The 17291-nt window shown below is 41.3% G+C and overlaps 1 protein-coding gene across 3 annotated transcripts in view; it reads right to left on the bottom strand.

Moving 5' to 3' along the window:
• Positions 1 to 1103: 1103 nt before the first annotated feature.
• Positions 1104 to 17291, bottom strand: part of NUP214 (nucleoporin 214) — a 47197-nt gene continuing 31009 nt past the window's right edge. The window contains exons 29-36 of one of the 3 annotated variants that reach the window (XM_026062146.1): positions 14698 to 16473; positions 13126 to 13196; positions 12447 to 12600; positions 10073 to 10222; positions 7175 to 7346; positions 3680 to 3822; positions 2795 to 2819; positions 1104 to 2021 (exon numbers count right to left, since the gene is read on the bottom strand). In XM_026062146.1, coding sequence (XP_025917931.1) covers positions 1988 to 2021; positions 2795 to 2819; positions 3680 to 3822; positions 7175 to 7346; positions 10073 to 10222; positions 12447 to 12600; positions 13126 to 13196; positions 14698 to 16473 — 2525 coding nt within the window. In that variant the 3' untranslated portion in view covers positions 1104 to 1987. The remainder of the gene's footprint in view (positions 2022 to 2794; positions 2820 to 3679; positions 3823 to 7174; positions 7347 to 10072; positions 10223 to 12446; positions 12601 to 13125; positions 13197 to 14697; positions 16474 to 17291) is intronic. The other 2 variants (XM_026062147.1, XM_026062149.1) reach the window with 2 other exon arrangements.

The following is a 17291-nucleotide window of genomic DNA, read 5'->3' as shown; positions in this document are numbered from 1 at the left end:
TAAATGGCTCAGCATGCCAACATTACATTCTTACCAAGCCAATCTTCTCCATAGCAAGTGGTTTATTAGCTATCTGGGGGAGCACAGCTGATACAGACTTGCTAGGAGGTGTCGCATGCCACAGCGATGGGAGATTAACGCAAAGAATTTAAGGTCAATGGTTTGGGCCAGCTGCTATTTATAAAGAGGAAGGAAAACTAAAGAACAGCAGTATCACCTCTAGGCCTTGAGAAATTCTGTATATTCAAGGAGAACATACTGGAATGGCGCAGTTCAACCTCTCTTCACTTTTTCTTCCATCGCCCCACTAGCAAATTTCAGAAAAGTTTTTTCTCAAATCTAGTGTGATAATCCCAAGAACCCTGCTGCTCACTCAGCTGTGAACATGGTGTTTCTTCCACTGGAAGGGAGGTTTAAAAACAAACACCACCACCCTCCCAAGAGTACTGTCTCTAACATGACATTCTGCATGCCAAGGTTCAGAAATCCAGGGCATATGTAAAAGCCTCCGAGCCTATAGCCTTGCAAAGCCTCTCCACATCTAAAAATAAGTCCTCCTCGTACATGATATTCTCCGCATTTCAGCAGTCTTCCTTTTTAAAGGAAACTGACCTAATGACATGCCCAATTGCAGAGATATGAATGACACTTTTCACAGCTAGGACAGGAGTTAGGTCAAATGCTAACATGCTAGGTCAACTTCAAAAAAAAAAAAGTTATTTCTTCAGGAAATGTTGATAGATACAAGTATTTAGTTGTTTTCACTGGACAATGTTACAAAACAATTATCAACTATTTACAGTTCCAGAAAGTGATTACATGCCCGCTTGCCAACCATACTCCAAAATATCTGTCATTGTGTTGTATATTATTCAAAAATGAAATGTCAGAAAACTTCTGCTAAAAATAGAAAAAGTAGAAATACCCTAAAATGCCCTACTAGGACCCAAAACCTAAAGCCACACAATCAGCATGTATTCAACTAATACCTAAGCTGTCATTTCAAATGCATTTTTCACGGTGCAACAAAAATCCATTACATCATTTAGAGGTTTCATGGAGGTCAGATGCATCAAATAGAAAAAGTGTTTGTCCACAACGCCTTCAGGGCATTCTTTAAAACATTTGTTCAGTATGTTCAAGTATAAACATATGAGAATTTCACAAATGTTATTGACTGAAGCTAAGAGCTACAGGGAAAAAGTACAATCTCATACACGTTAGGAAAAAAAAAAAAAAAAAGTAGCTGACAGACTCCAACAGCCAAAGCCATAGGCTGCAAAATCACTAATGTCTCTGGATGAAGGTCACACTTAATTCAAGGGCCAAAAATTTTCCCTATAACCTGAGCTCCAATTTCTCAGTTCTTTAAAATTTACAGAAAGGTATAAATAGGAAAGCTTTTACTTCCCACCTCTTTGCTGAATGTTACTGCCATGGGAACATGTTCTGCACATTGCCTGTTCTTTTCAGATAATTTCCTGTTTCTCCACTAAGCCTCTGGCTCACACATGACTCAGTTTTAGCACTTCAGTAAGATAAGCATGTGCCCCATCCCATACTTAGAATTAGCAGGGCAAACTTCAGTCTCTTCTTAAGAGTCTGGGATAATCAGTCAGTCTCTTCAATGAAAAATGTGCTGGTTTATATCTGGAAACAGCTTGGGCTACTTCCTTGTCTGGGCAATAGGTAAGAAGCATTAATGATAACAGGAAGCTTCATCCAGTATGGGGATGGTAACCAGAGCATATATGTATTTCTTCTAGGTCCAGAGAGATAAATCCTTCCAATACAAATTATATCAAGGCAGATAAAATATTTTAATATAGAGCAAGAACAAGTGTTGCATAAAAATAAGCATTATCTTTTTTTTTTTTTTTTTAAAAAAAAGGAAGTCAGAGTTTGTATTTAAAAGAAAAGCTGTCTGGATATTGATCACGAGGTGACTCATGAATGTAAGTTCTGCAGGAGGAAGTTCAGTGTGCTCTTAGCTTCTCCATCCACTAAATCCAGAGGAAGATCTGTAGAGCAGAAACAAAGCACAGCAAATGAGAGCTAGAATCTCCCTCAGGCAGTATTAATTTAGTAGATCTCTCAAACTTTCAGTCTCTCTAGTACCAGAAGCTTATTAAGACAATGCATTGGTATTTCCAGCATCTTTTGCCTGAGACTGAGTCAACACATACTAATTAGATAATTATGCTTATTCTAGTGCCTACCATCTAGAGAGAGAGATGCTTTCTCTCCTTGATAGGGAAGCAAAGTTTAAGAAACTTGCTAAAAGTATTCTGGCAAGCCAGTGGCAGAGTGGATGACAGAATTAACCACCTCAGATTTTATTCCACTTCTTTAACTGTAAATCACTATCTCAATCACACCAGAAAGGTGATGATTTATTTCATATCTAGTTTCAGCCTAACAAATGGAATAGATTTTAGATCTACACAGACAGCCTGAGAGCACACAGCACGTCCTTGAGAGGTAGCTGGGCGAGGGGGGAAGAGTATGATTAACTGAAAATTCTCTCATACGAAAGATAAACTGCACTGGAAAGCACATATTAAGAGTTTGGACTTCAAGCTCTATGTAACACCACTAAAAAAGAAAGTGGAGGAAGTCCCCTTGCCACCCTAGGGGTGTGTGTGTGTGTGTGTGTGTGTGCGCGTGTGCACGCGCGTGTGCGTGTTTTAATGTATATTATCACTACTTTCAAAGCTTGCTCTTGCATACCATTCAACTCTATCTGGTTCTACTTGTATTTTTAATGAAGAATTAGACACAAAATGGTACTTACGTGTTAGATGATCCAAAACCAAACCCTGAAAGAAATGCAAGATTAAAAAAAAAAATTGTTAAAAGGTATAATAAATGCATAAGAAGTGTACTAAACATCCCCTCCAACACACAGATTGAAAAACATTTCCTTCCTGCCGTAGGCCAGGGAAAGAGTAATGGGCAAACAATGAAAGTCAAATCTCCATCTAGAAGAGAAATGACTTGCCTCAGTTCCTGAGAGGGCTTGCTTTTAATGCTAATCAGCTCGGTCCATTCATTAGTAGCAAGTGCATACAATAAGCCTGGTTTATTCATCGCTCCATGAAAACAGAGGACTGCTTTCTGAAGATGGGGTTTGTGCTTAATGCAAGCCAGTGGGGACAGACAGACAGACAGACAACCAATGAATATATGTTTTCTTAAAGGCTCTAGTCTCAGCCCTGTGTAAATCACTGCGGCTTCACTGAATTACGCCAGCCAAAAAAAATGGTTATTGGTGTTCTAGTTCAATTTTGCAGCGCRTGTTCTTTTGACACTAAGCGCTTACACACAGTACCATATGGTACTGAAGAGATATTCATTACTTCTCAATATTTTCCTTTGAGAAGTAAGGCCAAATCCACAAAAAGGGCTGGAAAGCAATATCGGAGATGAGGCATGCACAAGATAAGTGATTTATTGAAATGCCATACAGGAAATCAGCGATGGAATCGTGAGAGAGAGTCCGAGAAGATGCTAACCCCCACCCTGTGGCTCATTTCACCAGGCCCCGGTGCCTTTTTCATTGCAGGACCAGGTTCAGGCAGATTTTTGATATGGAACTAAGGAGTGAGTCACGACTGAGTTCCCGGCAAAACCGGAGACAGGGAGCCTGTTAGGTCTGTTACATTTTAGCTTCTCCTACCTCCTCCACCTGTCCCAAAAGCAGAGAATCCACTACTCTGTGTGCCGAAACCGGTACCCTGTTGGGATAGTGATCCAAACGTCGGGGTATTTTGATTTGCTAGCGTGCCAAACGATGCTGTATTGTTGCTGGTACCACCAAACCTGCATTTTAAAGAGAAAATGTATGTTTGCAAGTATGTTCTTATGCTGGAAGTTTGTCCTTCTACCCACAATGAGAACTGTGTACTCCTTAAATGAGGACATCCCCAAAGAGTGAGACCACCAGTGGAAGTATTAATGCCAGCCATCAAACGGAATATATTAATTCATCCTGTGTGTGTGTTTCACCTTTTCAGCTCAAAACTACAGCATCAACTTTCAGAGAGCACTTCATCCGGTGCCCAGGTGAACTTTCTCCAAATCTCCCAGTTCTTTTTTCTCCCCAGCCTGTTTTGAAGCACACACAGTTCCACTGCTTTCCTGAAGATCTGCACCTACCTGACACTTCTCCCCACTGCCTTTGGATTACTTCCCTAATTGCTTTTGGGGACATGGGTAAGAAAAACATTTTTATATATGGAAATCGGTTCTTCTTTCTCCACCCACTCCATCCAACCAAGCATTGTGGAGCTATCAGTGTGACACACTAATGAGACCATGATGATTCGATGCAGTGTGGTTCTCTGCCCCCCACATACACTTCTCCAGTTCTTAATGCACAAGGTGCACTTGAACAAGGAACTTAAAAAGTGTTTCTCTATCTTAAACCGGGCAAAATGCAGACACAAAATCATCAAATGACGAGCTCTGCCAGTGCACAACGCTGCTAACACTAATCCAGTGCTAGTCCTCTCCTGAGCAGACTGTCGGCCAAGATAAATGGCGTGCCAGCTTTGCAAGACTGCGCCTCACGTAAGCGTCCGTCATTTCTGACTTAGAATATGATSTGACAGCACGTTAATCCACCTCTCCATCCATCCAGATCTAGTAGAGATTTTTATTTTTTTTTAAACATCAAAACGTATCTTTCCAGATACAAGACAACCCTTGCAGCAGTGTGACAAGCAATTCACCTCGCAAAGGAAGTCATCTTTCTCATCCTAGACACAGGTGACTCTGCACACTGCTTCCATATGGCATTAGATACAGTGGGCATTTTAGTGACTTTGCATCTCCGGCCCTGTTAGCCATTCCCTGTGCTTCTGGTTTGGTTCTTGACCTATATAACCTTCAGATAGCTTTAGTGCAGAACCACAAACATGACTGTCTCAAGGAAAAAAAAAAAAAAAAAAAAAAAACCCAAAACACCGAACATGCACACTGGAGAACAGCAGAACAGCAAAAAAAAAAAAAAGACAAACTCACACACAAAAACACACACAAACCCTCAGGGCTCCCTCTCCTCAGGGCCCATGCTACTAAATACACAGAGCGTGTCTACCTGATGAGAGGAAGTGGAGGTGAAGTTAGTGACAAGGAAAGCTGTGGTTCAAATTGCTTCCTTTGGTTGTTACTATAAGAACATACCTGTTCAAAAAGGCTAAGCAGAGTATGAGTAGAGAAACATCTTAATCTACAGACCTTTTTTTTTTTTTTTTTTTAAGGTAAAAGAGATGAGATACAGTCAGTGCCTTTCAACAATTTAATCAAAACTACCTTGCCCTGATTTTCAGGTTCTTTGTAAAGTTCCTATACAAGAGAGAATTCAGAGGTACTTGACGCTGGTTTGAGAGAGCGAAAGCTTATTTACTAACAAACAGTCTTTCACACTTTTGAAGAAGTGTAATGTTTCTATTTTTGATACTTAACTCCTTTATCAAGTGATGCAGATTCTTCAGAACTGAAGCAGCAGTGAATCACATGTATTTAAGTTAGCAGTGTGCTCCAAGCACACAAGTACTTTTTTTTTTTTTTTTTTTTTTTTTTTTTTTTTTTTTTTTAATTCTCACTTCAATCTGAAAGAAAGCCAGGTCAGGAAGTACAGAAGTCCTGCACAGGTACTAAATTATATTTCAGAGTTAAACTACTGCTCAAGACATTATAGTAAAGCTGCCTAGGGAATTATCACATCCTTTTAGAATTTTAAAAATCAAAATCAAATTCCTCAGGCAGCTCTGAAAATATTAGACTGGAGTCTGTCACCTTTCTAATAGGGAAGAGAGTCTCAAAACTTCCCACAAATTAAGCCACTGAATTCTCTCCTTCTTGAATCTGCAGACTCCTTACGCAAGAGCTCTGTTTGTATCACTGTGCTGCTCCTTCTGAACCCCATTTATCTATAAGCTTCAAACATTGTCACTGAGAGCATCTAGTTGCATTACAAAATCCTGCAGCACAATGGCTGAAAGTTGGAACTGAACAAAATATAAATTGAGTTGAAGCTAAGTCATCTCTACAAGCACATCCTTCTTTGCAGCAATTTAATCAAGCTGCCTCTATTATTACCCTTTCCAAACAGTCTCTCCAATTTGCTGCACTAGAGTTCAGGGCATTGCTAAAGAACGTAGCTGAAGCCTCCCGCAGCTCAAGGGCGCCCTGGCAGGTGGACATCCGCCTAACCTCCCGGGGGAATTAACAAGTTATACTTTGGGATGTTCTGAAGTGCCTTACATAAAGGCAGTTCTTCCTGAAACAGAGGACAAACACTTGCAAAATATGTAAACACTAAGACTGAAAGATACCCAGTTTCCTTTTTTTTCACTGGAGTGAGCGAGTGTGCAAGTGAGCGAGTTTTTAATTGGACCTATTTGGTCTGAATATAGTTGTAGGGCATGAAGGAGGGGTACTTGCTGATAGTGCAACGCTGAGGGGGTATGTTTGTTACCTATTGCAGAAGCTGCTTTGCAATGTTTGAAATGCTGTATTTGCTGAGCAAAACAAGGAATAAAGTGCTATCTACTCTGGTGTCAAGCACAGGCTTAAGGAATAAAGAAACAGGTAAAAAAAACCCAATCAGTGTAGGATAAACACAAGTCACTCTGGACCACAGGCCGTTATAATACTCCCCCCACCCCCTAAATGCAAGGGAACACACTGACTTCTCATTAGTATCTCAATCCTACCTGTGGGATTTGGGCTAAAGCGGCTAGACAGAGCCACAGATAAGGACATTCATTATTTTCTTTGCTTGGCATCGTTTGTAGATCTAGACTAGAATATATGCTAAGTGTGCACATAGCAAATGCTCCCGCATTCATTTAGACACATGCAGGATGGCTCACATTACCCCTTCATCTCTAAAACAAAAATTCAATATAATCCTTTCAGCATTAAAATGAATYGCACAATTAAATTGATCACATACATCATTTCCTTTGGGGTTAAGGTTTTTGTTTTATGCCATTTTCTTTTTGGGTGCCTTTTTTTTTTTTTAAGAAAGAAAAACAGGGACATTTATAGCTTTGCAATCAACTACAGAATACATTCTTTACTCTAATGGAGGGGTAACTGAGCATATGAGTTTTCATCATGCAAGAATATTGTTTTCCCAAAGCCTAGGTTCTGGTTAGCTTACCCAAATCCTCCAGCGCTGGCTGCTGCTGTACCCTCGCCGAACACTTTGCCTCCCGTAGAGCCCAGAGGGCTTGAAAAGGTTGGGGCTGAACCGAATGCTGGCACCCCTCCGAACCCAGGGGATCCCCCAAAAGTGGGAGGGCTGCCAAACACTGGAGCAGCACCGAAGCCACCTGAGCAAAACAGAGGCAAAAAAGGACAAGAACATCAAGTAAACAATAACAGAAAAACAAAAAGAAGAGTTAGATATCCAAGTAGACAACGTCTGCAACGAGGCTGTTGATCTTGTCATATGGACACAGCATTATTTATAAAACTAACTGCCACAAAGCTTCCAAACTGCAGGATATTTTGTTACAGAAGGCATGGATAAGAAAAGTGCCTGAACACGTGCAAAAAGCTGCAATTCTTTTAAGAGACTATCCAGAAGAAAATCACATTCTAGGTCACTTGAATATTCAAGCACAAAATCAACTCAATTCACAGAGCTATACTATAGGGTGGTAATATATCATTCATGCTTGCATAGTGTGATGGAATCTCTACTTGTTTTATGAAAAGGAATACCTTAATTGTGAGGGAGCAGGCATGCACAATAACCAAGCTACTGTAAAAATGCACAAAACAACAGGTAACAGATTGATGCTTTTACTATTTAAAAAAGGCATATGCATCCTTCATTATGAAACCAGCACTCCTTATCAAAAAAGCTTAGCCTATGTACTCAGTTTTAAAATAAAGCTTTACTCATCACCAATTCGACAAGTCACTACCTAAAGGAACTGCATACAAAAATGCAAGATGAAAAATTTCCTGTAAAGGATGGCTTCACGAACATTTGTTACTGTGTTTTGATGGCAGGGTTCAGGTCTAGTGTAAAGCCTTAGAAAGATATGCCTGAGGGCAGAATGGCCAGGCTGTGATGCATACAAACGTTTAAATTGAAGGAATTTCCATATGCAACGTGCGAGTCCCTCCCCAACTCCTAAAATCAGATGGTACACAATAAGCTTGTTTTTGAGGTGCTCCAGTGATGCAAAAGATTCAGGAGGCAGGGTATTTTCTGATGCTAGTTTAAGTGGTGGAAAATGCAAGGAAGATGCAAGGATTAAATGACAGATCCATGGAACCGCAGGATTTCTGCGGTGGAATCGAGACTTGACTCTTCACAGTTTCTGCTCAGGGTTTAGCTACCTTCTTCTGCTGCTCTGAACTGACTTCTACCCAGATGATTTTATTCTAAGTTCATTCTATTGACATTATTGGCCTACTTTTAACTGACACTGTGGAATGTGAAGGACGCTGCTCTTTTGTTTGACTGGTGCTGAGAACTGGGATACTACCACACGTTTTAATAAGCTAGGTGAAATTCCAGTCCATGTCAAGGTAATGGATACTGTTTGGCTGCAAACACAAAACGTCTGGAAAAAAATAAATGCTGAGCCTGAATTATTTAAACATAGATCAGATATCCCGTTACCTGCATCTCTAGGAAGATTAATTATCACAGGGGCTGAAGCTTTGCTAAGGACACACTCTCTTCTGCAATGCATGTTAACAAATACCAGAGAGAGGAAAGTGAAATATGCAGCAGTGAAACCAGGACAAAGGAGCATCCAAATTAAGTCAAGCTCTTTCACTGCAGTTGGGAGAGRGAGACACATCATTCCTTTCAACATTTAACAAATATAACCAGAAGAGGAAAGTATATGAGGGGTTCTGCGTGAGCGGACATGTCTTCTGCAGAGATGCCTTTTGCAGACACCTCTCAATCCCGCCTCAAGATGAATTTTGAGACTGAAGTAGTCAAAAGCAAGAAAGCTGTTATTGGAAGAATGAAAAAAGAACGTCCTTCAGCAACACCCTTCTCTTCTGCTAGCAAAAACAACAGATGGGAGGCATGCCTGAGACAGAAAACTCAGTCCACTATCATACAGAATGCAAGAGCTGAGAGAAACCTTACTAATGATTGCTGGATCTGGTAGCATCATCATGATGCTCTCAGCCACTTCACTAACATCACAACACAGCTACTGTCAAAGCAGAGACTGCTTTGTTTTAAAGCACTGCTGCTCTGAAGGGAGCTCTTGAGCACCATTGTCTCAACTCAACAACTTCAAGGATGGCCAAGCCTCCTCTACCACCCCCAGGGCGGAAGCTTCAATGGACACATCACCCACCTTCATCAGTATTCTCTGTAAGAAGGGTCTGAGGCTAGAGGAGAAAAACTTTCCTCTCTCTGACCCTTTAGGCCTCCATTTTTTGCCTGGTAATTAACAAAACACACACTTTGCCATTCAGTTCTAGTGGACAACATATCACAGTCAGCACTGCTCTTGCTGCTCTTTCTTTGGGCAGATGACAGCAAAAAGAAGAGGTTTTGTAAGATTTCCAATATTTGATTCAATTAACTCAATCAACAGAAATAGCAACAGCTCAACCACAGGAGAAGTGATGACGACAGGTGAGACTGATTTCAAAGGAGAAAGATCTGAGCATGCCTGATCTGAATTTTATAGGGAAGCTTTCCTACTGTAGACATTTCTACATCTACTCCTATGATGAAATAGGGACAGAAAGGTTTACAAAACCCAGAAGGAAGTTTGAAAGACAATATTCCAAGGAGAACATTAAATTCTACACTCTGTACTCTTCACTGCATATTACATAAGACCAGCACTAATTCACACAGCTCTCTGCTCTAAAACTGCAATAGGAATTTCTGAAATGAGCCATTAGTGTTTTTTTTTTTTAAGCTATAGCGCACACTGATTTATTGCTCAGAGACAACTCCTGTACATGTACTGAGCCTAGACTGTAGACATCTAAATGGTGAAACACTCTACTAAATATCTCACAGATAAATGAGATGTTTATAGTGGATTGGTTAACAAAGTACCTGCTTTGCTTGGACTAGAAAACCCAAAGCCTTGAGATGCCACACTTCCACCACCAGAGCTGAAAGTGCCTGTAGGTTTCTGCTCTCCAAACGAGGAGCTGCCAAATCCAAAGGTCTTGGCCCCACTGTTTCCAAATAAGCTAGAAGAATCTGCAGAAATGAAGAATACTTGTGAAGATCATAACAGACAACATTCTATGTTACACTTCATTAACTGGGTCAGAAGGAAGGGAAACCCCTTTTACTACCCCTGTCCCAGAGCACAGAATGAATGCCACATCCTAAAAAAGCACTCAAGAGAGAAGCCAAGTATTCCCTATTGCAGTAGGGCTTTGTAGTTCCACCAAACCATTCTGGATCTGATGGATCACTAATAGCACTTTATTGTTGCAATCTTAATTAATAATAGTAGGGTTTTAATATTAAAATTTCCAGCAAGTCTGTGATGGATGATTTGTTCAGCTACAGCCTGCACTGCAGTAACTGAAAGCTGATTCTTCAAATAAGAGATCACAGAAGCCAGAATCAGTCACTCTTGACAACGCACAATTAAAGATCCTCAGCTGTTCTGACAATGTCCAAGACTTCTTAATATGATTACTCTACAGTAAGACTTATAGGACCTTAAAGTAGGAGCCAGACTTTTCCAGCCTGAGAAATGACTCAAGTTTTCATCTTTCACAAGGCTATATAGATTCTCAGCACCTAGTGGCAGGACCTAGAATAACTAAAGTTTTTCTCTAGTGAATCGTTTATTTCATCACAAAACCCAAAACTACAATAAAGGAGGAATAAACTAGCAAAGGGTATAGAACTGGCCTCAACCATTAATACCAATGGACCATTAAAGAGGTAATAAAAGAAACAGATGTGCTCTCCCAAGATTTTGAGTGCTACTTATAGCCACATGCAGCTAATTCTGCAACTTTCCTTTGTTCTCTTACTTTTACATCTTAGCCAATGCCTTCCCCTCCTTTGTGCTTTCTACCTGCTAGTCTCAACTCCTCCTTTCCTACTTGCTTCCAAGCCCAATTCACAAACAACAAAATAACAAAGCTGGGCAGTCTCATTAAATAAAAGCCACAGCTAAGAAAAACATTAAGAATAGCTTTTATGACTTACAAACATATGTAACAAGCCTAGATCTGCAACAGCTACACATGAAAGGCTATGAGAGCCTGCCAGTATTTTAAACTAATTGCTACAGCAGACAACAGCATACATGCATCTCAGCTAAAATTTTAGGTTATCATGACCAAGACCCATTAGCCAGAAAACTCAAGACTAACGTGGTTTTAACCTGACTGAGGAGAAAAAAAAAAAAAAAAGTCTTTAAACTAATAGCCAGTGATTGATTCTTGCATTAACAATCCTTCAGAGCTTCTAGAAGCAGTTTCTAATAGCCCCTTAAAACCTCTTGTGCAAAGAAACCTGGAGGTAGCCTTATTTTGTATTCTTAACTCCTTCTCATGCCTCCTTTTGTTAGGCTGGTTGGCTGGGCAAGAAGCAATGCGTAGGAGGGTTGGTTTGGCACCTCACGTGCAGATTGATTTAGCTAAAACACATGTGCTGACTGATGCCTTTTAGCTTACAGTTGGAGCAAAAGAAAGGACAAGTGCTGAGTCCCCCCTCCCCAAGAGGGCTTTAACACAATTTCTCTCATCTACCCAGCTTTCATGAAACTTTAAGAGTTTATCTGTGAGAGATCCACCCCACCTACCAAATTCAGATGAAAACTGATCACCAAAAGGAACTCTACAGTTTTGCTTCCTTAGTGAAACAGGCTACATCCCCAAACCAGCCACGGAATGCATTTTTCTTTACTGCATCCACGTGACTAAAAAAGTTCACATCTCCTCCTAGACATGAAAAATGACTGAGAGCTTACCAATATATTATAACAAATTTTGGTAAAGTATCCTGTATGTACTGCATAAAAGCCATTTTAAGGAGGAAACTTATCTACCACACACCTGTTAACTTGGTTTCACTTTAGCATGGAATTCTTAGCGATTTTTTACAATGAGCAATAACTAAAGCTTTCTAATTTCCAACCAAGTCGGAAGCTGGAATTCAGTTATAAGAATTCAGAGTACTGAATTTTAAAGAKGCGTTTGGCCACAGAAATCCCTACAGAACATAAATACACTTCACACTTTTTGCATCTGCTTGTTTGTTTCAACTGCTTCCCTGCTCATTCTCCAAAAACCTGAAGGGGAAAAAAAAAAAGTAGAAGTACACTTCACACGCACCGTCTGTTTCTGTTACCACCACAAGCCTTTCATGCTAACACAGAATTTACTCAAAGACAAAAAAACAGTACAAAAACAGATGGGATCACAGCACTGTTTGTGTTCTTGTTGCCTTCACTTACTCTGGGAAGCTGCAGATCCAAATCCTCCACTGGAGGAACTGAAAGGATTCTTATTGGCTGCATCCTGACTTGGCTTTCCTCCCAAACCACTGAAGAAACCTCCACCTCTTCCACCACTTCCAGCTCCAAACAAGCCTCCACTGGAAGAAGATGGCTGCCAGTACACAAAAAGGACAAAAAGGGAATTTAGAGAAGTCAGGGAAGCATATGCCTCCAAGGCTGATTTTTTGTCTGGCTAATTCCTCAAAGTATATTAAAGGGTTGATTAATCAGCAGGTAGACTCTCCCAAGATGCAAGGAAATGAAATCATACTTAGGTCTCTCTCCAACCTTGTCTACAGTACAGAATATACTTTGGGAACTTGCCCTACACTGTCCACATGAGAAAAGAAGTATCCTCCACTTTCCATTCACTGTGGAACAAAGGCAGGTGACTTTCTGCATCCTTCACCTTATTTTACCCACAGTGAGCTGTTTGTCTCTCCATACGCCTAGGATAATCTTTATGCAGGACCTGTGCTGATGCCTCCTACATCAGCAAATACCATCAATGCAGAGTGGGACGGTTTTTTACTAACCGTACCAAATGGGATCTTGTTTATTAGAAACACGTAGGGTACCCTGAACAAGACAACAGTACATAACAGTCCTTGTTCCTGCAAATACAATACATACTTACCTGGCCAAAGACAGTGGCTCCAGTATTAGCTGCTTGCCCAAACACGGAACCTGTGTTGCTAGAACCAAAACCTGCCAAGAGAAGAAAGGGAAATAAATCACCAGAACTACTTCTAGGATACAAGACAATTCAGGGAGACGACACTTGCCCAGAACAGACTTTTAGGTCTCCCCTAAAACAAAACAAACCTCCCCACACAAACCAACAGGGGTACAAATGATGTTACCAAATGTATCTAGGTTGGCCAGATTTAAAGTATGTGCCAACATGCAAATAGTTAATTCCACTGAAGTTTATTGGAAAGTCATTCTCCTTTCCTCTCCAGCCAATTTAAAAACAAACAGAAAATAAAAGGCCCTTACACGTACGGGTTTGTTGCTAACAATATAAAATAACTGGATTTCTGTTAATGTTTCTATAATAATGCTGCAAGTCATGAACAAGTACTGCAGCATTTTGATTTCCCTTGTGTAGAGAGAATCTGAGCTTTGTTACCTAAAGATTCCCGTTATAGATAATGAAATGTTTTGATTAAAAAAAGAACTCCCCATTCCATTTCCCAGTTCACTTAAATATGCATTTTGTAATAAACTTGCGGCTTCTATAATTAGGAACACCTTCCTTTAGCAGAGTTCACTTCTTCCGATTTAACTATTCTCTGTTACTGTAGTTAAAACGAGCAAGCAGTTTGCCTACAGTGCTATCATTTTTAATTAAATGAGCCTAATTAGTTTTTTTTCCTTGGAAATTACATGTTCTCTATTATTACTCTGTACTTTTCACTTTTCCCTGGGAGCTCTCTGAAGATTGTGCAGACAAGGCTTTGGAAAAAAACAATAATATATGGTAGCAACATGGAGAACAAAAGGAGACCGGGCAGAGAATATTTGGCCCGTGCAAATATTAAATTTAACTGTGTAGACAGGTAGCTGATGATCACGTTACCACTATATTTAATTTCAAGGTGTTTCCAAACACAAAAGTGGGTTTAATAGCTTAGCTCCTTGCTAACCCGATCCTTTGAGGGCTTAACAGATTTTTTGCCATCCCAAGTCATGATCAGAATAGTATATCTGGCTACACATCCGCTGCTGAATGTACCCAATGCAGCCCACTGAAGGAGGTACTGCATCTGTATTCATTTGCTTGATTAYGGCCTCAAAACAGTCTAGCTACTTCAGTGTAACAATTTCAAACAACATACAACTTTCTGAGATCTTTTACACTATACTGCATCCAACATACGCACTGTGCAACAGGCAGCACAATACATAATTCAAAACTATGTCAAGGTGGACTTGGGAGTAAAAAATGAATGCAAAATTGGAAAGTTTACATCCAAAGGCCTCTTCAAGAGTGTCAAAGCAGAACAAAAGCCTCCTAGGCCTCCAACATTAGCTTCCCCTCACACACACTGCATCTCCTATCCTCAGTATTAGCAAAAATACATCAGCTGCCACAGGGAAAAAGAGGCATAAAACATGTCTTATTTTCCCCAGTGATACACTGCTCTCCCTACTTCAACCAGACACCATGGCTGGCATATAGCATCTCCCTCCAGTTTGCTCTCACATGAAGCTTGACAGAAGCTGAACCCAGCAGACGATGTAGTAGTAGTAACAGTGGCAGCGTTACCGAAGACGGATCCCCCTTGCCCGAAGGCGGTGTTCTGCCCAAACACTGGAGGGCTGCTTTGTCCAAACAACCCACTCCCAGTGCTGGCGGATAGCTGTCCGAAGGAGAAGGTGCTGGCACTGTTGGTGCTAGCTGGTGCTCCAAAAACACTGCCACTGCTTGATGCTGCAGTGGAAGCTGCTGGCTGGCCGAAGGCAGGCATTGTCCCAAACCCAGCTTGACTAAAGGTAAAACCACTTGAAGAACTGCTTGCTGGTTGCCCAAAGGTCGGTGCTTGTCCGAAAGCTGGCTGACCAAAGCCCCCAGTAGTGGTGGTGCCAAAAGCAGAAGCCCCAAAACCTGAGCTGGCAGCCTGTGTGGTAGTGGTGGCAGTGGACAATGTACCAGTGGTGAGTTGCCCAAACGGAGAGGATGCTGTGGTACCTGCTGGTAGTTGTCCAAAAACAGGTGGTGTGGAAGGAGTGGTAGTTGTATCACCAGTAGGCTGACTAAATGCTGAGCCAGAAGAGCTGGAATTTGGAGGCTGGGGGAACACCGAGGAACTTGCAGAAGTGGGGACGAACACAGAGGCACCAACAGCTGGACTTTGGACAGATGTACTAACATCAGAAGTAACAGACAATGAGCTTGTTGCTTCTGCAGGAGAGGCAATGTTTGTTGTAGAGGTTGTTGCTGAGATATTCTGATCTGGTTGGGTAGATGTAGAGACAGCAGGAGGCACTGGTGCCTTCAAATCACTGGTGGAGGCAGTAGTAGCAACTGCATCAGGGGGAGGCACTACTGATATAGCGCTGGAACCCACAGCACTGGTGTCCCCAGTTGTGGCCTGGGGTAAAGCAGACTCTTTAATGGACTCCGAAAGCTGTATCTGTGGATGTGGCGACTGTGCCTGAGACAATGGAGGTGAAGACCCAGCTGCTACAACTTCATTTTCAGGTGGCTTTTCTGATGCAGGTGGTAACTTGACATCCCCTGCACCCTTACTAGAAGTTGCAGCAGGAACAGCAGTTTGGGCTGAACTCAAGAAACTTTCAAATGACAGTGATGTTGAGGCARTGAGAGTAGAAGGGGCAGAGGTGCACGTGCTCATACTGTTTGCTTGCTGAATACCAAATGAAAAGGTAGGTTTGTTGCTGCTAGATCCTCCAAGATTAAATACTCCAGAAGACCCTGTGCTGGTTATCTGGACATTACCAAAGAGATTGCCTGTGGCAGTAGTGCTGATGGACATGGATGCTGTGCCAGCAGTCGTAACTGATGTTGAAGTAGCTTCTCCAGGTTTTCCTAATGGCAGGGGGRTGCCAAAGGTAAACCCAGAAGGTATTGTAGATGTTTTGGTTGACTGTGTCCCTGCAACACTGGTGGATGGTCCTTTAGTGGTAGTCTTGATATTATCATCTGCTTGACCAACCCGTAGTCCCGAGAAGCTCCCAAGAGTTTCCCCACCTAGATTGCTCTGAAACAAGTGATCTGCTGGCTTAGATGGAGGGATATCCAACTTGCCAGAGGCTGCGGAAGGAGCAGAGGACATTGTTGCGGCAGGCTTGTTTGACKGGGTGCCATCTGCTGGAGCGCTATTTGCTGCTGAGGCTCCTGAAGTACTTGCTGGCTTGAGGGACCCAAAAGCAAAGGAACTCTCAGGAGGGACTGCTCCAAATTTAGAGCCCCCACCAAGAGAAAATGAATCAGGCTGGGTGGACTCCTTAGCTGGGGCTGTCATTGAGAGAGAGACAGAAATTACAAATTGATTTAAAGTATGCAAAGCTCATTTATCATTCTTACAATCACAGCATGCTTTAGCAATTTACAGATAGACAGAGAGACAGTGCTCTTGCCTCAAAAACTATAAAACCTCCCAAACATCAAATAATTGCCACTTCCCTGTGCATTCAGGAGACTACAACAGTGACATCTGAAGCCTTTATGGACAGGGCTACAGTGATGAAAAACTCTTATATCATAGCCTCTACTTAACCATCCTTTGCCTTGAATGCACAGAATTTCAGCCTTTGGCTCCTATCCCTTTTCAACAGTTTGATAGCAACAGAAAAGACCTGGTTACTACAGACCATTTGCTGTTAACACCCCTTCTTACCTACTTCACCTTAATGAGTCCTGACACTCACTACAGAATTGTCTGTTTGAAGCTCAGAAYACAGTTTGGTTATAAAAGTACTTTCTGGCACAGTTCTCTTCAGAATTATTATTATTATTTTTTAAAACAAATTGAACTATTTATAGAGCACTGACCACTGCTTATAAGCAGCCTGTTTTCAGCTTTGAAAGATTAGAGAGAAGCTCTCAAATGTAATTACCACAGCAGCTCCACTTATTAGATATACTGCTGTCCAAGAATGTGAAACAGCTGAAGTTTTTAGGGAGACTGGRCAAGTTATATTTGATGTACTGTTATTTCATTTCTGTGCACTGCTGAACATAAATTCTGAATTGAAGATACTGCATTGCTGTTCTGACTATGGGTTGATTTAGGCATCTCTAGACAAGGCACAGGAAGTCTGCATCAGAATCAA

Source organism: Apteryx rowi, unplaced genomic scaffold, assembly GCF_003343035.1.
Source record: "Apteryx rowi isolate R43461 unplaced genomic scaffold, aptRow1 scaffold_19, whole genome shotgun sequence".
Lineage (NCBI taxonomy): Eukaryota > Metazoa > Chordata > Aves > Apterygiformes > Apterygidae > Apteryx > Apteryx rowi.
This window is presented reverse-complemented; position numbering and strand designations above follow the sequence as displayed.